Source organism: Carettochelys insculpta, chromosome 21 (assembly GCF_033958435.1).
Source record: "Carettochelys insculpta isolate YL-2023 chromosome 21, ASM3395843v1, whole genome shotgun sequence".
Lineage (NCBI taxonomy): Eukaryota > Metazoa > Chordata > Testudines > Carettochelyidae > Carettochelys > Carettochelys insculpta.
In genome coordinates, this window is record NC_134157.1 from 19,064,277 (window position 1) to 19,087,371 (window position 23,095).

Consider the following 23,095-nt stretch of genomic DNA (forward strand, 5'->3'; position numbering starts at 1 on the left):
TCTCATTAAAAATGTTGAACTATGTGACTGTTTATGAGTCTGTGTATTCACATTTCTCTACTGATTCATAATGATTTTACATTCTACAGACTTATCCTCTTACATGTGCCAAAAGGTTTTTGTTTTGTTTCGTTTTGTTTTTTTCATATGAACATAACCAAAATTTCTGTTGGTTTGTATCACGAGACAGGTTGTGGGGGCCCTGCTAATTGCAAGGACGAAAAGTGGAGCACAAAGTAAAAAGTTTGCTCATCCCTGGTTTATTCTGTGCGTAGCATTTCAGTCCCCTGGTCTGGCAGAGGGCTGAGCACCTGAGCTCCTGCCACCTTCTGGGATGGTTGAAGTTGCTCAGCCCTCTGACAAGGTCATTATTTTACACCTCTCATTTTCTGCTGGGTTTTGCCATATTTGGGGCCAGATGCTTCCACTGTTCCTCCCAGCAGCCCCTTACCATGTGAAAGATTTCAGTGGTGCTAGGCACAGAATAAGGTAACAGTTGCCAGGCATGTTTGTGCTTGTCAAGAGTAGATCTTAAAGGAGAACAGGATCGTTACACTGTGTGAGCAGCGGGGATAAAATCTGGCCCTTATTTCTTCATTCTCTTTTTCTCTGAACCACCCTCTGAGAAGGGCTGGCTTATGTTACCGCTCCTCCGTGTTAGGTCAGGAAATACTCCTATTTGCAACCCATTCCCATCACCTGGTTTTGTTTTCTCACCAGCCAGTTGGCTCGGCCCTTTTGGCTTCTGGGAACAGATGGCCGGGTCAGTGGCCATTTCATGTGTCTTTTTTTTTTTTTTGAAAGGCTTCATGCCGAGATAAGGATCAGGCATGTGTTTGTTTGGGCCCTGGCCTGCCTGGGGAGGATAGGAGGTTGGAAAGCTTTTATCTTCTAGGAAGATCAGAGCAGCTGTTTAGGAAGACTGTCATGTCAGAGAAAGCACAAATACTGTGCCACACCTGTTACTCCAGTTCAGGCTGAGCTCTTGTTTGCCATTGCTGAGATATGTGTGACTCTGATTTCTGCGAGGCAGAGGGGTGTTACGGAAGCTGTTAGTTGTCAACGAATTAGTAACACTGTACAGTTTACATAAAGCCAGAAGGACCTCAAAGCACTTTGTGTGAGCTTCGTGGCCCTTTTGGACCTCCCTCCAGATGCACATTTTGGTTACATCTACATAACTTTGGGGGGGTCCCAACAGTGCATCTGCTATTGTGAAATACTTCCGAAATAGCAGATGGCTTATTTGGAATTTGGTAAACCTCTTTATACGAGGAATAGCATCTATGCCAAAACAGAAGGTTCGGAATAGGGGCTGCGTAGGCGGGGATTAAGGGCTATTTCGAAATACAGTAAAACCTTGGAATGCACAATTTTGAGTTGCTCTTAACTCGCATTAACACAAGTTCAGCGCAACTCAAAATCCCGTTCCCTTGGCCCTGGCTCAACCCCTGACAGCCCAGCTGATCACCACCGCGTGCAGCTCCAGCTCAAACCCCCGCCCTGCTTTAACACACACACACACACACACACACACCGTCACAGCCCTGTAGTGTAGACACGTTACTCTGGAATATCTTATTTTGGACTAATAACTCCAGAATAAGCTATTCCAGGAAAAACTTTGCTGTCTAGACATACCCTTAAATTGAATAACTACTCCTGTTGACTTCCTTTTGCAGTACACACGTGCTCAAGTACTGTGCTAGACTGGGGCTTTGGCCCTGCACATGTCGCAGTACAAAGGGGCCTCTGATTGCAGACCATTCTGCATTTGATGTACACCCCCTCACCCCCCTTAAAGCCCTCTTCTATCTGGCTGCAAGTAGCCAAGACCTTAAGACAAAGTGGTGGGATTAAGAGCACAGTCACAGGCCAGGTATATGTTTCGGGGCAGAGGGGTGGAAACTGACCTGTCACCATCAAATCTGGCCTGTGTTTAGGAGAGGGCAGACGAATCTGTCTAGGACGAAGATGCATGTCGGTAGAAAGACCTCCTAGCGCTGTTCGGAATACTCTCTGCTGTTCGACAGACCCTGCCTGGGTCTCTAGAGAGACTTCATTTTATGAGTACAGGGTGTGACAGAACACTGGACAGGGACCCAGGCATCTTGGGTTCTAGTTCCAACTCTGCCATTGGCTTGCTGGGTGAACTTGGGCAAGCCACTTTCCTTTTCAGTGCCTCAGTTTCCTCACCTGTACAGTGGGGATACTGATGCTGACCTCCTGTCTGAGGCACTGGGACATCTACAGGTGATGAGTGATACATGACAGCCTGGCGTTATTTTTCATGCATGCTAGCTGAGTGGGGCTGGCATATGTTCCGTGCTTCTCTTTCACCTTCTCCATCTCTCTTCATGTGGAATTCCCCCTGGTGCAGATAAGCCAGCACAAGTTCAGTACCCCCAAGTAAATCTTCAAAACAGGGCTCAAGTGGCCCATTGTGCTGGCTGTCTGTATAGGGAGGAATTTCAAGCAGAGCAAATATATCTCACGCACACATATCATTGGTGCTTAGGGCTCTTTGATCCTTAGGCCTGAGTAGTTCCATGGGGAAAAAAAAGAAAAAAAACAATCAAATTGTATTCCTGGGAAACACACACTGTACGAACTGCCAGCCCTTAAGGCAGGGGTGAGCGAACTTTTTATGTCAGGCTTCACTTTTCATCCCTGCAATTAGCAGAGCGCCCGCCCTCCCTCCTCTCTAATTTAATCCAAACTGATGGAAATTTCAGTTATATTCATATGAAGAAAAAAAAAACCCGAAAACTTTTGGCACGTGTAAGAAAATAAGTCTGTAGAATGTAAAAACTGCATTAATTGGCATATCTATGTGACTATACAGACCTCAGAACAGGAACATATTTGAACATTTCTCATGAGATGGATGAGCCAGCAGCCGATCTTGCTGGCCCCCCCCCCTTACAAAATTTCACGTCCCCCCAGGGGGTTGCCTCTGACTCCGTGCACCCCTGCCTTAAAGAAATAGACCCCAGCAACTCTGATGTTGACTGCGGAGAGGCTGGGGGCTGAGGATGGTTTTCTGTGCTCAGCTGCTTTGGGAAAGGCAATTTGCATGAATCCCAAGCATCAGTTCTGAGGTTGTGCTTCAGCGAGGGGATCAGAAGATGCCCTATTAGCTCTCTGAAATCTCAGTGATTTATGGCACTCCTGTTCTCTGGAAAATGTCGGAGACAGGTGGCCGGGGAGGGAGCCGCAGGGTGTGTGTGAAAGTGATTCCCACGCAGGCCTGGAACTTGGCAGCTTTGTGGGCTGCAGAGTGTTTTTCTTTCCTCCTCTGCAGCAGCAGGTCACCAGGGTAATCAAAGGTGCCTCTGAAGGAGCAGGGAAGGGGAAGAGGCAAAACAGGCGGTAACTGAAACCACATGTGTGCGAGTTGTCCTCAGACAGAGCGCTTAGGTTGCTGTGGAGCACGCAGTGAAGTCTGTCTCAGGCTTTAGGAGGGCAAATGCCCGTTCCAGCTGGGAGCGCAGGATCTGTGTGCTCAGGGTTAGTTGAAAGGGCCTTTTGCAGCACGTCTGAGGTCGGAATTGAGCGCTCGTCCTCCTGAGTCGAGCACAGACCTTACTTCTCCCTTTCTTTTCCGCTGCTCAGTCCACCTCGCTGTCCTGCACCCTGTGCGTTTAACCCCCTCCGGCCTGCTGCAGCAGAGAGCCACCAAAACGTGGGCTCCTGTTTGCCCTCCGTGGTGTGGTTTGGTTTTCAGTGCTCACTGTGTAACTCCGCGAGGGGCCACGCCTGGTGTCTCCCCAGGGATGTGAAGGTCACACCTCAGGCCACCGCTTCTTTGTCGTTATAGTTTGTGACTGAAGCTCGTGAAGGCCTCAGTCGGGACCCCATTGTACGAGGTGCCGCAGGTGCCAACTCCCTGGGTGCCCTGGGCCTGGAGCACCTATGGGGAAAGTAGTGGGTGCTCAGCAACTTCTGTCAGCCAGTCCCCTCGCCCCACCTCGGCCGCCACCTCTCCCTTCCAGGGCCTCCTGCCCACCACAGTCAGCGGCTCAGCAGTGCATAGGAGGTGCTGGGAGGGAGAGCAGGGACTGGGGCCAGGAAGGGGGCTATACTCCCCTCAGGAAACCAGCGCCTCTGCTAGGGGGTGGCACAGCCCTGTGATTACGCACTCCCTGTCGCATGACGCTTCCAATCCACCCACCCACCGAGTCTCCTCACAGGCGCAGGGGGTCGTCTGCTCAGGTCTGTGCGCAGGAAAGGGGTTAGGAGCTGGCTAGCCCCATTGCGTAGCCTGTGGTGGCTCTGACGTTCTGGTGGGAGGCCGCCCCGGGAGGGAGGAAGACCACCCTGGGGATGAAGACGAACGTCTCCTTTCCTTTGTCCTTGGCCCCAGAGCTGGCACCACATTAGCGGTCGGAACGTGACCATTGCCACCGCTCTTGCATGAGAGATGGCAGCAGGTGTATTCCACGTAAGGCTCTCACAGCTCTTCCTCCACACCGATTAACTCTCAGGCTGCCCCCAGGGGGCCAAGGTGCTTCCTTGTCGCTAAGGGTTTGGCCCTGTCTCCTTGCACGGCTGCCTGGCTGCTGGCAGGGAACCAGGCGTCAGGGACTGCGTGTTCCCAGAGCACCAACTGAAATGTGCTTTGTTGTGTTGCTGCGCGCGCGGCTGGCCCGTCGGAGAGCTCACCCTTTGCATTTGTGGTTCTGGTCCAAGCTGGCCCGTCCCCTGTGCAGCTCTTCGGACAGCTGGGGCGGTCTGATTGACACTGTGCCTTTCCTCTTCCCCAGATGCAGCAGCGCCTACGTCGGCGACCGGTGCCAGCTCCCCAACCCCTGCCTCAGCTCCCCGTGCAAGAATGCCGGCACCTGCCACCCGGTCGTCCACGGCAATGCTGTGGACTACACCTGCTCCTGCCGCCTGGGCTTCACCGACAGGCTGTGCCTGACGCCCGAGGAGAACGCCTGCCTCAGCAACCCCTGCCGCAATGGAGGGACCTGCGACCTGCTCGCGCTGACGGAGTTCAAGTGCCGGTGCCCTCCGGGATGGTCAGGTGGGGCCAGCACACGTTCTTCCCTCCAGGAGCCCCACCTCCCTTCTCCCGACACGCTGCGGTGGGGTGGTTGTGATACCCTGCCTTGAGGGAGAGTCCCCACGGCTCGGAAATCCATTGGCAATGCCTGCTCCCCCATAGCAGTAGCTCTGTCTTCCCAGGGGGCTCGTTGCAGCTGTCCATGTAGAGCGCCCTGAGGCGTTTCCTCCGGCCCCCAAGCAGCAAGCGTGTTGCTTTCCTCAGGGCGGCTGAGGAGAACAGGTCTCCGCAGCCTCAGGGCTTTCCAGCAACCATCCGTGAGAGTGAGTCGAAGGGGCGAGGGCTTAGAAGCCAGCCACGAAACTCCTCCACATCCTGCACCTTCAGGCTGCAGGGCAGGAAGCATCGACTCCATCCTTTGTCCTGGCTCCTCTGTGGGCAGATGAAAGATCCCTTGGCCTTTGTGATTAGTGGAGAGGCTCCCCGGCTTCTCCTCCCCCTGCTGGCATGGCATGTGCACAGCTGAGACGCGCTTTGGGGTGCTCACCACAAGGGGAGTGCATATTGTGAAGGAAATACACCTCTCTGTGGACCTAATGCCTGTACAAATTCTGTGGCGAGTATGCAGCACAGCTGAGCCACCAGCATCCCAGACAGGGAACGGGAATGGGGGGGACACCAGAAACCAGAAGGGATCTTCCCAGTTGAGTCTGCATCTGTTTCCTTCTGGTGAGCTGCTATCTCCATCTCCTCCCTGTGTGCTTGTTCTCCAGGGAAGACCTGCCAGCAGGCAGATCCCTGTGCCTCCAACCCCTGTGCCAACGGAGGGCAGTGCGTTCCTTTTGAAGCCCATTACGTCTGCAAGTGCACAGCGGGCTTCCACGGGGCCAACTGCAAGCAGGACCTGAACGAGTGCAACAACATTCCTCCCATCTGCAAGAACGGCGGGAGCTGCACCAATGAAATCGGGACCTACCAGTGTTCCTGCAAGCCGGCATACACCGGCCAGAACTGTGAGCACCTCTATGTGCCTTGCAACCCGTCGCCCTGCCAGAACGGGGGCACTTGCCGTCAAACCAGCGACACCACCTACGACTGCACGTGTCTTCCAGGTATGGCCTGATTTCCTCGCTCTTTGGTTGAGCCAGTGGTGGGGGCCCTAGCCTGAGTCTGGGGAGATCAGGGTTCATTTCACTGTGCTGCTACCGACTGCCTGTATGACCTGGGGCAATTCACTTTGGGTATGTCTACACTGCAGGTGGGACAGCAGCTGCAGGTATAATGGGGAGAGCTTTGCTTTGATTGCATCAGCTCACTAAAAGTAGCAGTATCTCTGCCAGGTATGTCCCCTGGTCCAATGGATGATGGTGGCTCCCCTTGCCAGTGCAGATACACTGCTATGTTTAGCAAGCTACTCAGTCCGTGCTAGTTCAGGTATGTCTGCATATAGGCATCACACTTCCCAATTGCTATATAGACGCACCCTTAGTCTGGAAGCGATTCAGTTTCCCCTTTGGAACATGGGGAATAATATCACTTCTCCTCTTCACGGGTTCTGTGAGGATAAATCTCCTATATATTTCAGTGTGTCTGTCTGTCTGTTGGTGCTATGTTTGCTCAAGAACTCCTCTTAAACTGAAAGAGCTACACACACGAAATTTGGTCTGCTGCTTCCGCTTAGCCTAATTTAAACCATGGTCAGGGTGCCTGGAAAGTGGGAACTGCTTGAAATCCCAGGATTTCCCAGAATGTGGGAAGGGAGGGGCGCTGACAAGAGGGATGACATACTGCAGTCTTGCCACTGGGGGCAGGGAACAATGGTATGGCAGAGTGACCCCTGGGGCAGCCGCAGCAGGAAAATAGTGCCCATCTGGAGACAGGGCTCTCCATCCTTCTGGGAGAGGTAAGTGTCTCTCTGTCTCAACCCCCAGCCTTGCTGCTCGGTCAGAGTGCCGTACAGGTGGAGCCCTGCTGCCTGCTCACAGCTCCCCCTCACAATTAGCCTCCACTTATTTGCATAATCTGTATCCTTTTTCCTTTTATTTTACAAACAGAATAAAACCTCCAAACCTTATTTCACTTAAATTCCCGAGCAATGCCAGGTCAATATATTAGTACAGTATGGCTACGTCTACACGTGAAGCCTACATCGAAATAGGCTATTTCGATGAGTAACGTCTACACGTCCTCCAGGGCTGGCAACGTCGATGTTCAACTTCGAGGTTGCGCGGCACCACATCGAAATAGGCGCTGTGAGGGAACGTCTACATGCCAAAGTAGCACACATCGAAATAAGGGTGCCAGGCACAGCTGCAGACAGGGTCACAGGGCGGACTCAACAGCAAGCCGCTCCCTTAAAGGGCCCCTCCCAGACACAGTTGCACTAAACAACACAAAATACACAGAGCTGACAACTGGTTGCAGACCCTGTGCCTGCAGCATGGATCCTCAGCTGCCGCAGCAGCAGCCAGAAGCCCTGGGCTAAGGGCTGCTGCCCACAGTGACCATAGAGCCCCTCAGGGGCTGGAGAGAGAGCGTCTCTCAACCCCTCAGCTGATGGTTGCCATGGCGGACCCCGCTATTTCGAAGTTGCGGGACGTGCAACAACTACACGGTCCCTACTTCGACGTTGAACGTCGAACTAGGGCGCTATTCCTATCCCCTCATGGGGTTAGCGACTTCGACGTCTCGCCGCCTAACGTCGAAGTTAACTTCGAAATAGCGCCCGGCGCGTGTAGCCGTGACGGGCGCTATTTCGAAGTTAGTGCCGCTACTTCAAAGTAGCATGCATGTGTAGACACGGCTTATAAGGCTGTGAGATGTTCAGGTACTCCATTGAGGAGGGCCATATAAGTGCCTCAGTCCATGGCTGCAAGGCCATTTATTTTGAAGGACAGGTTTCCATGCTGCTGCTCCTCAGCTACTAAGCTGCAGAAAGCTCAACAAATTCACAGCCTTTCCAAGGAGCTACAGTGAAATCTACCTGGAATGACCACTCGAGGGACCAAGAACAACCAGCAGCTCTAACAGAGGTGGAGCGGAGTTGTTCTCCCTAAATTTGGGAGCATGTTTTGTGGTAGTCCTTTATGATGGGAACTGTCATCTGAGAGCTTATCTCCAGCTGCAAAGGGACTGGAACAGCTGTTGTGGAATAGTTATTTCAGTAGAAGCCCCTGCATGGACACTCTTACTCTGACCCAAGAGTGCCCCTTCTCTGATTGAGCTTAATCTACTTCTACAGGGGCACAATGATTCTGGAATAGCTAACCTGGCACACTTCCCACTTTGGGCCTCCTCAAAGGATATATAAAGGATGTGAATGCTTTGGAATGGGTTCAGTGGAGGGCAGCCAAAATGATTAAGGGGCTGGAAAAAAAAGACCTACAAGGGGAGACTGAGGGATTTGAGCTTATTTAGTTTACAGAAGAGTGAAAGGCAATTTGATAGCAGCCTTCAGCTTCCTGGAGGGGGGGCTCTAAAAAGGATGGAGAGAGGCTGTTTTCAGTAGTGACGCATGGCAGAACAAGGAGCAATGGTCTCGAGTTGCAGTGGGGGACGTCAAGGTTGGATATTAGGAAAAACTATTTCCCCAGGAGGGTGGTGAAGCACTGGAATGCGTTGCCTAGAGAGGTGGTGGAATCTCCATCCCTAGAGGTTTTTAAGTCCTGGCTTGACAAAGTCCTGGCTGGGATGATTTAGTTGGGGTTGGTCCTGCTTTGGGCAGGGGGCTGGACTTGATGACCTCCTGCGGTCCCTTCCAGCCCTAGGCAAGACGAGGTAGGAGAGGCCTGTTGGGTGGAGGTAGAGAAGGGAGCCCCACCCCATGCTCTCTGCTGTCCCCGGTGGGCAAACCCACACAGACGGTTCCTGTAGGAGGGCTGGAATAAATGACTATGAGAGGGGAGAACAGCGGGGTGGGGTGATCTGCTCTCATCCCTGTGCAGAGGTAACTGGCCCAGGCCTAAGCCCTTGAGGACCTAGATGGAGTTCAGCCAGCGTCAGACCAACTCCTCCTGAGCCTGGGAGATGAGCTGAGGAGACCTTTCAGTTCTTTCGTGTTGCAGAGGTTTTCACCGCAGCGCGCTGGGGTCAGAGCCCGAGTAACCGGAAAGGAGCTGGTTGAGCTTTGCTCACCAGTGCGAGACAGCTCCCCAGCTTCCGTGGCGGCGAGGTGCTCGTGGCTAGACAGAATCAAATTTACGAACTTCCTGCCTGTCAGCAGCTCACCCCCAGAAGGAGCTGCGGTGAGGCCGGGCCCTTCACTAAGGAGGACAAAGAGCAGGAGGGCTTTTGTTTTTTGGAGGGTTCGTCTGGTTTCTTCCCCAAACCGGCCTCCTCCACCTGTCTGTGGCAGACACAGCGAGAGGAAGCATCTGTCTACCCACCCCCCCGTTGGAAAGACGCTGTCAGCCCCGTTAAGATGCCTGGGAAATCTCTTTGTGGTGGAGGAGGCAGCTGGATTTTTAATCTCCTCTTTTCACAGATATGCCCTGGTCGGGGGCTACTCTGAGTATGAAGATGGCAGAGGAGTTAGAGTGAGGCGCTTGTGTGAGGTTCCTGCTCCTCCTTGGACCCTGGGGAAGTGATAGCAGTTAGAGCAGCGAGCGCATTATCAAGCCCTCCTGGGTTCTCTCCCTGTCTCTGCTGCCAGCTTGCTTCTGGTCCCTCCACGCCTCCATTTCCTTCGCTGTAAAATGGGAACTATGAACTTGTATACAAACAGCTCACATCCCAAGTCCCTCAGATCAAGTGGTGTGTGTCTAACAGCGACCAGCCCCATCTGCTTCAGAGGACAGTGTAAGACCCCGCCATCAGGCAGATGTGGGGTAATCGCCAATGACCAAAGCGCTTGTCGTGATCTCTGATAGTTACCTGAGTTTAAGCCTGGAAGCATGAGGTTCGATATCCCCTGCAGTGTTCCCTGTATGCTGAACACTTGGGCAGCCGCCTAGGAGAGATTCAGGTGCCGTCCAGCTGATTAGCAGAAGGCCTACAGCAGGCAGAATGTGTTTTTACTGGTGATGCACACCACCATCTGCCTTGGTGCAAATAACAACATTTATTGGGCCCATGGATGGAAAAAATTAGAGGGAACCCCGATCGCCTCCAAAATGTACTCTGTTCCACTGCCCAGCTTCCCAGGGCTTACGGGAGGCCCCTGTCGTCTGTGTTCGTCAAACTGGAGATGACATAAGACCACAGAGGTATAGATGAGCCACCTGTGGGACTCAGGAAAGTGAGGCTTTCTCCTGGGCCCGATAAGTGTGTGACGTTCCAGAACTGGGGAGATCTGTGAGCTCCGGCAAAGGGGTTATAGGAGACACAGCCTGCTGACAGTCCCATCAGAAGTTAGATGTTAACTGGTAGGCTGCTGGAAGAGTGGCGATGTTGCGTCTGTACTGTGATGGAGAAGGCAGCACTCCAAGAAGGGAGAGGTCTGGTGGTGCCCTTTCAAAACTGGACAGGAAATCTAACTCTGACTAGCCAGCTTACTGTGAGAAACCAGCATGCCCTGTGCTTCCGCAAAATGTCATCTCAGAAATTCTCTGTTGCAAGGGGGATGGGTAAGGAAATCCTTAGCTCTTTGATACCCAGCTGTGACTGGAGGGAGCTGCTTCCTAGGCATTTGAGTGTCCCCTTTATTGGCTTGCCTCCCATTAAGACCAAGGGCCAAATATTAACATGCAAAATAACCCTGGAACTATTGAATGCACTGGTAACTTCTCTGTTTGAGGCTGATCCTGCCAGGTGCCAAGTTCCACTGAGAGCATTCAGCACCGCTCAAGGATCAAGCCATGTGAGGCATGTGTCTTGGGAAGCAAACACTATATCAGATGATTCTGGCAGAGGCATAAAAGATTGAGGGCCATTTCTCATGATAAGATACTTATTGATGTACTGGTATGTAGCTCAGCCCAGTTGAAAACAATGCCCCCCTTTTAATTTAAAAAGAGTCTGTCTGTTCAGAGACGTTTACAGCTGAGCTAATCTAATCTGTTTTATCACGCCATTGCGTTAGCACAGAACCCTGAATTTAAAGTCATTGCCGCACTAATTACTCATTCGGATGGTTCAAAATGAGTTAATCCTGGTATCTAGAATGTTTCAAGTTCTTGCCGTTCGTGCTCAGATCTACAGCCTGAAAGCTCGGAATGAAGCAACGTTATTGGCTTTGGACTTCTACCGGCAATCGTAAATAACTGTTGTTGCTTTTCTTTCAATACCGGGATAATGTCTGGGAGAGGAGGACAAGGCAGGCATTTAGAGGGAGGCTGTGGACGTGGCAGGGACACCAGTACTCTCATGAGATCTAATCCTGTCTCTGACTTGCCTTAGGCAAATCACATAAAGTCTCAATGTCTGTTTGCTCATCTGTAAAATGGGGATAACATTACTACCTCTGCGTCGCTGCTTGTGGGTGGGAAGCGAGGGGCGTGATTTCCTACAGGTGCTGGGAGCACTCACAACTCCTGTTGCAGCTGTGGGAGCCGCAGGTGTTCAGCACCAGTGTGCCCTGTAAGCTGAGTGCTTGGGCAGCCACTCAGGAGAGTCAGGTGCCGCCCAAATGATTGTGGGCAGCCGGGGGTGCTCTGCTAGCCAGCAGCCTGTGTATCTATGGATGGTGCACATCCACACATGCCTTGGCGCATGTAATAAATTTTATTCTGCAAATGGGTGGAAGAAATTAGAGGGAAAACCTCTCTGCACCATGGCCAATCAGGCTTTTTAAAAGGTTTGAAAACACGTCCCCAGGGTCAAGGAGCCTGTGAGGTGGTAGAGTCCCAGGGAGTGTGCTGCAGCCCAGGCCTGGAAGTCTGCCCTGCAATTAAACAGCCCTGCAGTGAGCCCAGTCAGTTAGCAAGGCCAGCCCTGGGTGTCTAAATGCAATCTAAACATACTGCAAGTGGTGGGAGTAGCCTGGAGTCCTGTAGACCTGGATCTTCTCTTTATAAAATATTACCCTGCGTATTTTGGGACTGACGCGTGGATGAGCTGGAGGGGACAGGATCACTAGAGGGGTTGTTACAAGGCTGTGCCCACCTGGGGTTGTGTCGTGTGTACGTCCCATGGAAGCCCCAGGGTCCCCACCTTGGGATGTTGCCAGCTTCACCGCCTACGTCCAGTCGTGCAGCCACCGGAGTGGCATGAGTTTCAGGGCGTGTCCACACTGCAGTCCCCTGAGAGTACGGGTGTGGATGCTGCATGGGCCCGGACCCAGGCTCGTTGTAGTGCTGTGAAGGATTCTGAAACAGCTGCACAGGCTTCAACATGGACAAGCTATTTACAGGGCCACCCTGCCCCATTCCCACTCCACCCTCCCCACCCTTGCTCTGCCACCTCCTGCCCCATTGCCTCCTTGCCTGAAGGCCCCCTCCACCAAGAGATATGACCCAGCGGATTACAGTGGCAGCGTGGGCGAAGCCTGTCCGCACTCACCACAGTGGCAGGAGCTGTGGGAAATGGACCTGGGAGTCTGCTCCACTCCGCCGCCATCTCCCATCGGGTCACTTGCTTCCCACTGCCACAGAGAGTATGAAGGGGCCTGACCCACACGTGCCCCCCACCAGGTAATCCCTGAGGCTGGCCTGATCCCCTGCCCTGCCTCCTCTGCCAAGTTCAGCCAGCCCCTCTGCTTTCCCCTCCCTCCTGGAGCTTCCTGAGCCCTGTCAATCAGCTGTTTATTCCCTGGGGATGGGAGGTGCTGGGAGGGTGGGGGAGGAGTTTGCCAGATGCACCACTAGGCACAAGGCCCAGGGGGAGGGTGTGCTTGGCTGCCAATGGGTGCTCAGCACCCACTCTGTTTCCCCTGTGGGTGCTCCAGCCCCGCAGCACCCAGGGGGTGAAGCCTATGTTAGTTGTGTGTCTGGCTTCAACTAGCCCTACAAGCCCGGAGCTAAACAAACAGTGGGAGGAGAGCCAGGATCTCACCACACCTGCAGTACAGCCCCAAACCAGCCACTGCTGCTGTCTAGCCCAGGTCTGGCTCTTGCTGGCAGGCCCGGCCAGCTGGCACAGTAGAACCCGTCCGGCTGCACCGTGTTTACAGTAAATACATCACTTAACCCTGAAACAAGGACAAGCGACAGTTTAAAATGTTAACAAGCAATGGGGGTGGGGAGGGCCCTGCTTGAGCAAGCCCCTGCTCAGAGCCAGCCTCTGTGGGAGTGACCCCCACGCCTCCGGGAGCTGGGAGGGACCAAACACACCCTGTCTGTCAATCCCTGGGATGGCTGCACAGAAAGGAGTGCTGGTGTAACCGCCCACAGGCAGACTCAAACCTGGGAAGCTTAGTGCAGGTATCTCTAGAGTCAGTCTGAGACACAGTCGGAGCCCAGGCTGTACAGGAGACTTGGTCTTGCTCTCTGTAGATGGTGCAGGTGCCATTCCATGGGACAGTGAACCACACCTAGGTGTGTTGGCTACTCGGGGATTTCGGCAGCTTTGGCCGCTTTGATTCCTGTGGCAAGACTCTTAGGCTACACTGCAGCCGTCTCTTGACACAACTTGCACAATTCATGCAATGTAAATTGCATAATTTATTTCCAGTTCACCTGTTTCTAACTTGGGGATGTCCACACGCCGCCCAAGTTTGAAATAAGCAACTGTTTTGAAGTTTCCGCCACCCTGAGGGGTACGAGAACTGCAACAGTGCTGCTACTTCCAGCGCAGTGTTTAGCCCTGGAGCTGTTATTTTGGGATACAAATGTATGCCAAAATAGCCACTACAGCATAGCCGCAGCCTTCGTGGGGAAGGACTTTCCCTGTGTGGAAATACTGGCTAGTCGCCTTTTAAGCAGGCTGTTAAAGGGCAAAGATTCAGAGCCCAATCCTACAGCCCTTTCCGTGAGCAAAGTGGTGCTGCATGCCAGCAGGCTGTACTCAGGAGAGGTGGTGTGCAAATCCAGGCCCACATCTGTCCCCTGTGAAGGATCAAGGTCCTTATTTTCAAAGGTGCCCAGGATCTCCCACTGTGGCTCCGCAGCTCTGGAAGACAGGCCTGGTCCTGTGGCTCCCAAGACTGCTGCAGTTCTGAGCGAGATTTTTTTCAGGCTGCGGCCCAGAGATGAGTCTGCGGAGGGGAATGGAGGGGAAACGGTGCCAGCTGGGGGTGAAGAGTTGTGACAAATAGGCGGTGAATGTTAATCAGTAACCTGCCGCCGGCTGGGTGTGCGGTGCGGCTCCAGGTGAAAGGAATTCTTGGTAGTTATTGCATAATTGCAATGGAGGAGACTGGTCACTAACCAGCAGACAAGGGGTGTCTCCCTAGCAGTGACTTACACCGTAGCAATGCGCTGGGGAGCAGACGGAGCCCCTGGGCGTACCCATGGTACAATGGGCCTGCCTGCAAACTTAGGTCGATGCCCAAAACTTGACAGAACAAAAGCCGCCGGAGGAGAGGCAGACTTGCTCCCACTGTTGACGGGATCCTGTCCACCCAGCGAGAGCAATGCATTGTGGGTACGTGTCCCACCCCGCAGTGTAGTGGGAAGGCGGAGCTGACCGCGGCTTGGGATTCCCTCTGAGTTGTCTCACAGCCACCTCAGCAGCCGGGAGCAGCGCCACGAGTAACTCTGTGTGCTGAGGGGTGTCCCAGGAGCGCAGCAGCCTGCTCCCCTCCTCCCTCTGCAGCAGCCGTCAGCCCGGGCTGTGTTCCTAGTGCAGGGCAGAACGGGTGCTGTCCAGTGATCAGTTCTGTTCCTCGGATGCAGCAGCTCGCTCAGCTGTCAGGTACTTCCTAGAGCTTCCGAAAGGGAGGGGCACGTGCCGGCTTGGCCGCGGAGATAAAACACTGAGCAGAGCCGCCGGGACAGAGCATTGTGGGACACTGCTGGAAGTCGGTTCCGTCGGCAAAACAAAGAGCAGAGTCTCGTTGGCTCTTTGTCAACAGTAAAGTGGGGGGCGGAGGGAGAATCCTCTGGCAGATGGAAGTTTTTTGTTGCTGAAGCTGGGTCTTTTTCCTGACAAAGACCCCCTTGCAGTGGGAAAGCCTCATTGTTCTGTCACCAAAACCAGGGCAGACATTCCCAGCAAAGCCCGGGTGTTTACTGAAGCCTGACTGGAAACCAGGGACCAAGGAGAAAACGTTGGCTGATTCTCTCAGCACCTGCATCCTGCTGCAGGTAGCCAGACCTGTCCTTGTGTCATGGGAGATCAACTCCCAAGTCAGCTCTGCGGCGTCCTGGAGGCCAGGCCAGGTTGTTTGCACCCACTGCTAAGAGCAGAGAGTAGACCTAGGTGTTCTCTTTCCCCAGGTTTTGCTGGTCAGAACTGCGAGGACAACATTGATGACTGTCCTGGAAACAACTGCAAGAATGGAGGCACCTGCGTGGATGGAGTTAACACCTACAACTGCCAGTGCCTTCCTGAGTGGACAGGTAAAGCTGGGACTGTGGACAGAGCATGGGAAGGAGGCTTGGGGATGGGGTGGGCGAGTGTAACAGGCTGCAGAAGACCGATCCTGCTGCAGATGAAGCAAACAGCAGAGCTGCCATTGACTGAATTGGGGGCAGATTCAGGGCAGTTGTTCCCAGCTTGCTGCATGCCATTATGAACATCGGTCCGGCTGATTAGGGCAGATCTTTTTATTCTGTTCAGCCCCAAATCCTGCCTCTTGCAATGCTTGCAAAGACGATGAAAAATCCCCTTCTTGTGCTTAGCTGGCTGCAAAGGGCTGCCCATGTCTCAGGGGGGCAGGAGATTCCTTCTTGACTGCTGTGGAGAAAGCCGCTCGTGCCCTGGAGCCTCAGGGTCGGGTTCCCTCACTCCAGTGTCCTGAGCTTTTCCTGCCTCCCCACTGCAGGCCAGTACTGCACCGAAGATGTCGATGAGTGCCAGCTCATGCCCAATGCCTGCCAGAATGGAGGGACGTGCCACAACACCATTGGCAGCTACAACTGTGTCTGCGTCAACGGCTGGACCGGCGAGGACTGCAGCGAGAACATTGACGACTGCGCCATGGCCGCCTGCTTCCAGGGGGCCACCTGCCATGACCGAGTGGCCTCTTTCTACTGCGAGTGCCCACATGGCCGCACAGGTGGGGGGCTGCGGGTGTAGTGATACACTGGGGCATGGGGGAAGGGCACACAGGCAGATTCAAATCTGGTGGCACATTCAGGGGACTGGCAGGGGAACAGGTTTGATCTCATAACTCATCAGGCTTCAACCTAATAACTAATAGCCAGTGCTTTTTGGGGGGAAAAACCAGAGCTGGTACTCAGCCGGTTCCCCACCGCAGGGCTGCCAGGGACCCCTGCCCCCACCCGGGGTTCCTTTGGTTGGGGCTTTCAGTGGGCCTGCACACCCCAGCCAGCTCCTCACTGTAGGGCTGCCAGGGACCCTTGCCCCCCAGACGGGTTTCATGCAGCTAGGGCTGGTGTTGGGGCTCTGCACCCCAGCTGGCTCCCTGCCACGGGGTTGCCAGGGTCCCCTGCCCAGGGATCTCACGGCTGGGGCTGCCGAGGTGCTGGTACTGCATACTGGTACAAAAAAAGCCCTGCTAGTAACTAATAACTCTCCATTCAGTTGGGCCTATTGACCTCTGGTGTAACAGCACTGGCAGCAGTAGAGTTACACCGGGGGGAATTTACCCCTTTGCCTTCGCCCAGGGTGAAGAGCAGATTGGTCCCTGAACTGGGAGTCTGGTTTCAGTTTCCAGCTCTTCCAGTGGCCTGCTGTGACTGTGGCTGGCTGCTTCCCCTCTCCAGGCTTCTGTTTCTGTCGTGTGTACGTGGCCTGGGAGCTCTCTGGGGCAGGGACTGCCTCTGGTGCTGTGCTTACACAGCCCCAGGTGCCAAGGGGATTGCTCTGCCTGGGGCCTCTGGACGCTCCCATCGTACAGAGCTTGGAGACTGGCCTGTCCAGCTGTCCCCTGACCGGTGTGCGTGCGCTTCACTCCGCAGGTTTGCTCTGCCACCTGGACGACGCCTGCATCAGTAACCCCTGCAACGAAGGCTCCAACTGTGACACCAACCCAGTCAACGGCAAAGCCATCTGCACCTGCCCTTCCGGTTACACAGGGCCAGCCTGTAACCAAGACATAGACGAGTGCTCGCTAGGTAACCACCGGGGCAGCCAGCGGGGTGCGGTTGGTTCTATGTGAGCATCAAGGGAATCAGCTCCAAGCTGAGATTTGGTTTAAAAACACACAGACTGGGTGGGGAAGGTGCGTAACGTCCCACGACCCTCCCCCCCACCTCCAGACATTGGGGCCGTCAGAAGGGACCGTCTAGGTCAGGGGTGGCCTCCCCCTGGCCCTTGAGCCGCATGTGGCTCCTGCTCAGAGCCGCGCGCTGGCGCTGCTCCCTGCCGCTTCGCACACGCACCCCAGCGCCTGGAGGGAGACGTGCGTGGCGGTGACAGCAGCAGCTCCGGTGAGTCCCAGGCATTGGGTGAGAATGCGGGGGAAGGGGCTGGGGGCGCCGGGCTCTGGGGGATGGGCTAGCGCTGGGGGTGTCTGGCTCTGAAGAATACAGTGACCCATGTGTTATAAGTTTATTTCTGTGGATCTATATATCAACTATATACGGCTGAGCTATAAGGCATTTGCATATATCTATATATTTATATCTACAGAGGTGTAGATAAAATAAATACATAATGCATGGCTCTTTGCACTCTCACCCCGGCTCTTTGGGCTCTTAGTGTCTAACGGGTTGGCCTCCCCGGTCTCGATGGCTTTGTCAATGGCAGGTGTCATTTGCAGGAGCCAACCCTTGTGAGCATGCTGGGAAATGCATCAACACCCAAGGGTCTTTCCAGTGCCAGTGTCTCCAGGGCTATGCGGGCCCCCGCTGTGAGATTGATGTCAATGAATGCCTCTCGAACCCCTGCCAGAACGACGCCACCTGCCTGGATCAGATTGGAGAATTCCAGTGCATCTGCATGCCAGGTGGGGAGAAGGCCTATCACTTGTCTCTCTCTCAGACCCTGGGCCTGATCTGTGCCGGCAGGAGCTTGGCCCGGAGCAGGAGGGGAAGGGTGGTTTCGTTGAGAGGAAACTGAGGGCAGGCAGGTCTGATGGCAGGGTCAGTGCCACAGCTTTGCACTGCATTTTGCACAGAAGTGGGATTACTTATAACTTTGCCAGCTGTGTTTCAAAACCGTCTAGGGACAGCGAAAAGGGAGGTTCCTTGGGCAGGGAAAATCTTGCTGTGGGGCATTTGAAAACCCTCCAGTTGCAAAGCCCATAACTGAACCCCAAAGCCATCCCAGGCCCAGCCCTGCTGGCCTGGCCACCTCCCCTTCCTGCCCGATCCAAAGGCCCTTTGCAATCGGTGGCAAGACCTCCCCACAGTGGCACCAGTGGGCTTCGGGTCAGAGCTCTGATGTACAGGGCAGGTCTCTGAAGGGGGAGGCGCGAGGCCGATTCTGTCAGCGAATGACAGAACAGTCCGCTGCAGGATTCGTTTTTCTTTCATTAAACGTCCTTGAAGGTCCTGCAGCAAGAGGAACCTGGGGCACTGGGAGATGGAAGCTAACGAGGGTGCTGGGTGCCCAGAGAATGCAAGATTAGGCCCTTTTGATACAACACCTCTCTCAGATGTAGGATTTATCAGACTGGACCAGGCCAGGTCCATATCCCGTCTCCCACAGTGGCCAGCCCCAGCTGCTTGGAAGAAGGGAAATTACCCTATGGTGGTGATTTAAGGAACACCTTGTCCATAGAGAAGGCTTCCTGATGAGCCCTATCAGCTGCAGGTTGGCTCATGTGCTGGAGCATTACTGACCACCGTCCCATGTTCACGACAGCCTGCATTCAGGCCTGGCCTCCACTGTTCCCTCTACCTTGTTCCATCTGTGTGGGGAATAAATTTGTTCTGTGCATGTGCAGATGAGCACCAGCAATAGAAAAGCACCCTGCCAGCTGCATGCTCTGCACACAGCCAGGCAGCACCTGAGTGTCTTCTGGGCGGCCGCCCAAGTGCTCAGCTGACAAAAAACGTTGCTGGCTTCTCTCCGTCTGCTTGGAGGCAGTTACCCCAGGCCAGGAGCACGCCCGTGGTGCTCTGCATGTGGGTCCCTTGCTGCAGACTCTGAGAGAGGGTCACTTTGGATCTCACACGCACAGGTTACGAGGGCGTTTACTGTGAAATCAACACCGACGAGTGTGCCAGCAGCCCCTGCCTGCACAATGGGAACTGCATCGACAAGATCAATGAGTTCCACTGCGAGTGCCCCACAGGTACGAGGCGATCGATAGCATTGCCTTCAGCATAAGCCTTTGTAGTGGAAACAAAGTTGGAATTAATCCACCACCCAGAGGCAACGTTGGGCCGATGGATTTCAACCCGGCACAGTGAGGCAGATCTCTGGAGCTCAGGGAAATAATGTTGTGTTCACTTGAAGCCTCCTAGCTTTGGCAGCTGTGGCGTGAGTCTGGAAACTTGGCAGCTGTGGTATGAGTCTGTGGGGCGGGGGGAGCAGTGAGGACCCAGACCCCTTAGGAGGTAGGAAGAAGCACTGGTGGGATTTGTCCTTAGCCCCAGTGATCACTGGGGAGGGCTATCGGGGATCGTTTCTCCCAAAGGTCTGTGCTGGGGAGATTCTGGTAGATGATTCCTGCGAGGGCACAAGCTTTGTAACAATCTGAGCCCCACTGCCCTACTGTGTGTCATAGGCCCCTTAGCGTGAAGAGATTCTCCGTTAGCTCCAAAGAAGGGGGCATGTGCCTCTGGAGCAAGGAGGAGTACGCTGTATTCTGACTGCCACCGTTGTGCTCTCAAAGTGCAGTGGTGTGAGCGTGGCGCTGAGCACTCGCAAATCCCACCGGCATCAGAAGGAGTGCAGCTTTTTTCAGGATCGGGGCCTGGTGGGTGGGAAGGTGCATCGGAGCCTGCAGGCTTTCAATGGGAGAGCCCTTCCATCGGGGGAGCGCAGGGCCTGCCCCGCCAGCGGGAGAGAGGATGAAAAAGGCCCAGCTTTGCCCTTGAAAAGGCCCCCATGTGGGGAGGGGGCCGGCTGGGCAGAGGGGCCGTGCTGGCGGGTTTGAATAAGGCGTCAAAATTGGGGCGGGGAGGGTAGAGCAGAGAATGGGGAACCGTTAGTCTGTGAAAGGAGGTTTTGAAGTTCAGAGCCTTCGCTCCTCTAGAGATGTAAATAAGATGTGCTCAATGCTGGGTCCCCGGCGTCCCCCCGCCCCCACTTTGCCGGCCGTCGTCATGGAAACCCCAGCCCAGTCTGGAAAATGTCGGCTCCTGGCGGGGGGGCAGCCCCCATGTGTGGGGCTGGGAAACGCAGGCCTGGTCCAGACTGGAGCAGGAGTGATGGAAGGAGCCCACTGCTGGTGGAAGAGGCTGTGGCCCAGGGCTGCTTGCTGTCTGCCCCACCTCCCTGGCTGGTGCTAGAGTTGCTGCCCCAGACTTGTGGGGAATAAACCCCCCGAGAGAGGCAGTGGGAGGGGAACAAGTTAATCCATGTTGTGTCTGGGCTGTCACGGGCCACTGAGGCGGAACCAGGGAGTGAGTGTTCATTCTCCTCTCCTGCCCTGTGCAGACCCCCACTTGGGTGCCTTCACTTGGAAGCCGATCCCTTCCGAGCCAGCCCCTGAAATGCTGGTACCGAACGAGCTTTGTCTCCGCGTTCTCTTCCAGGCTTTAATGGGCACGTCTGTCAGCACGACATCGACGAGTGCGCCAGCACACCGTGCAAGAATGGAGCGAAGTGCATCGACGGCCCCAACGTCTACACCTGCGAGTGCGCCGAAGGTGGGGGGACCTTTCGCCGGCCATTCAGAGGGGGTGCACGAGGGGTCTCTGGCAGCTAGCCCAGGGAAAGGCTGGGAAGTGGGACACCTGGCTCCCCGTCCTGTCTCTGTCATGAGAAATCCTGAATAAGTCACTCTTTGCCTCAGTGTCTGCCTCTGTAAAATGGGAGGAATATTTAACGCTGACGCGTTAATTGGGGCCTGGTCCTGCTCCCAGCGGGGAGGTATGTGCCTGACCACCCTGGCAGCCGGAAGCTCATGAAAGGCTTGCACCGAAGAAGGGAGCTTCTAGAAATTACAGGCCAGATTCCTGGTGTTGGTGGGTATTGGAACTGACTTAGTGCCATGTTTAGACTGTCAGGGCTTTGGGGAGGGGACTCTCTCACTCTGTGTGTGTGCAGTGCCCAGCATAACGGGTCCTCGTCTTAGTCAGGGTCTCTGGGAACTGCCGTCACACCAGTAATGAACCCTCTTTGTAATGGTTAAAGGTCTAGAGAACATGAGCTCTGAGGGAAAACTGAGAGGACTGGGCTTGTTTCATTTAGAAAAGAGAAGACTGAGAGGGGACATGATAGTGGGTTACCAGCACCTCAAAGAGGGTTACAAGGAGGAGGGATTAAAATTGTTCTCCTTGGCCTCGGAGGATAGGGCAAGGAACAATAGGCTTAAACTGCAGCAAGGCTCGTTTAGGTTGGACATTAGACAAAATTTCCTAACAATCAGAGTGGTTAAACGCAGGAATAAATTGCTGAGGGAGGTTGTGGAATCTCCATCACTGGAGATATTTGAGAGCAGGTTAGACAGACACCTATCAGGGATGGTCTAGACGGGACGGTGCTTGGGCCTGTCATGAGGGCAGGAGATCAGACTCGATGACCTCTCGAGATCACTTCCAGTTCTACGATACTGTAATTCCACCTGCCTGGGACTTGTTTGGAGCCTGTCCTCTTTCCCTGTCTCTGCTCCTCATGACCACGGCCAGCGCCGGCAGGACAGCGGAGGAAGGAGGGAAATAAAGAAGCCTCTGTGGTCCAAACAAGGTGCAAGGCTCAGTGAAGAGTGAAACCTAAGGCAGGGCTGTTCTGCAAGCCGACATGAGCCCCAGCGGCACACAGTGCCTCTTTTGTGGAACAGCTCCCGCCAGAAATCTTCCAGCTGAATGGCCTCTAATTAGTGTCGAGCGAATGCCAGGCCCCGATGAAAAGCTGCTATGTGGGTTTCATGGAGGACGGTCAAAGCCGTACTTTGTCCTCCCCGTCCCCGCCCCCCACTTGTGGGAGCAGAGCAGGGGCAGATAATGGCCCGCGCGTATTATCTGTGGGGGCGCGCGCCCCTTCCCCCTGCGGATTCCATGACAAATGTACGGAGAGGCCGGCGGGCGAGCGAAGGACTGGCTCCTGCGTGGAGCCAGCTTAATGCCAGCCATTGTGTAGGGCCAGGACAAAGCCTGGCTCTGAAAGGCCCCTTCGTTTGAGTGCCGGGGAGAGGCTTTTGTTCTGGGCACTCCGGCCACGTTCTCAAGCAGAGCCCCGTTGACTCCTCCAGGCTTGTGCTCTGGCTGTGCCGGGGGTGCTTGGCTGAGGAGGATGGTTAGTAATTGGCGGGAGTGTAGCAGTGGCAAGCAGGATAGGGATAGGCAGGCTTTCCATGCAGCTTAGCCGCCTGAGGCCCACTTCCCTGAGAGAGGCCTCCACTCCGGCTCAAAGCCAAGGGAGCAGAAAACATGGGATTGGGCACCTGGGTCCATGCACTAACAGGGACCAAGGATCTAATCTCATAGGGAGAGGAGGAAGGATTTTCTAATGGTTACAGCATTTGCCTGGGAGTCAGGAGCCTGGAGTCCAATTCCCTGCTCTGCCGCAGACTCCCCAAATGACAGCTGTGGGCCTCAGTGTCCCTCTTGCACGATGGGGATAACAACATAGCCCTGCCACCTAGAGAAGCTGAATGCAGTGTTGTTTGTGAGCTGAGCAAATAGTGCACAGACAGGGTCTTGGCAAGACAGAACTGCTGAGCTCGCACAAGGCTCTAGGTAGATAAAAATGCAATGATTGCAGGACAGAGCAACTCGTGGCCTCTGTCTAGCTCAGCCAGAGGCTGACTGAAAAGGTGCCATCTGCTATTTGCAAACCCATTGAAGGACACTGTGAGTCTCTACGGCTGCAATTCACTATTCTCCAGCCTGCCTGGCTCTAGTTCTGGGTCTTTCACACTGGACAAACGTTTGCTGCTGGCGTGACGAGTCAGGCAGGGTTGGGACGGACCTCTGCCTGATGGTTCTGTGGCATAGTGGCAGTGCCTGGGCTGATCACTCTGGGGGATCTCTTGGTTATTCCATTTGATCCTGGAGGCACGAGCCAGGGCACAGCCTGACTCTGCTGCAG

General features: G+C 54.5%; 1 protein-coding gene across 2 annotated transcripts in view; it reads left to right on the forward strand.

Moving 5' to 3' along the window:
- The window catches only part of NOTCH1 (notch receptor 1), a 90,878-nt gene that overhangs the window by 39,145 nt on the left and 28,638 nt on the right, over positions 1–23,095 (forward strand). For both annotated transcript variants that reach the window (XM_075015752.1, XM_075015753.1), the window contains exons 3-10: positions 4,767–5,029; positions 5,782–6,120; positions 15,262–15,384; positions 15,810–16,043; positions 16,909–17,064; positions 17,712–17,897; positions 19,077–19,190; positions 20,599–20,712. In XM_075015752.1, coding sequence (XP_074871853.1) covers positions 4,767–5,029; positions 5,782–6,120; positions 15,262–15,384; positions 15,810–16,043; positions 16,909–17,064; positions 17,712–17,897; positions 19,077–19,190; positions 20,599–20,712 — 1,529 coding nt within the window. The remainder of the gene's footprint in view (positions 1–4,766; positions 5,030–5,781; positions 6,121–15,261; positions 15,385–15,809; positions 16,044–16,908; positions 17,065–17,711; positions 17,898–19,076; positions 19,191–20,598; positions 20,713–23,095) is intronic.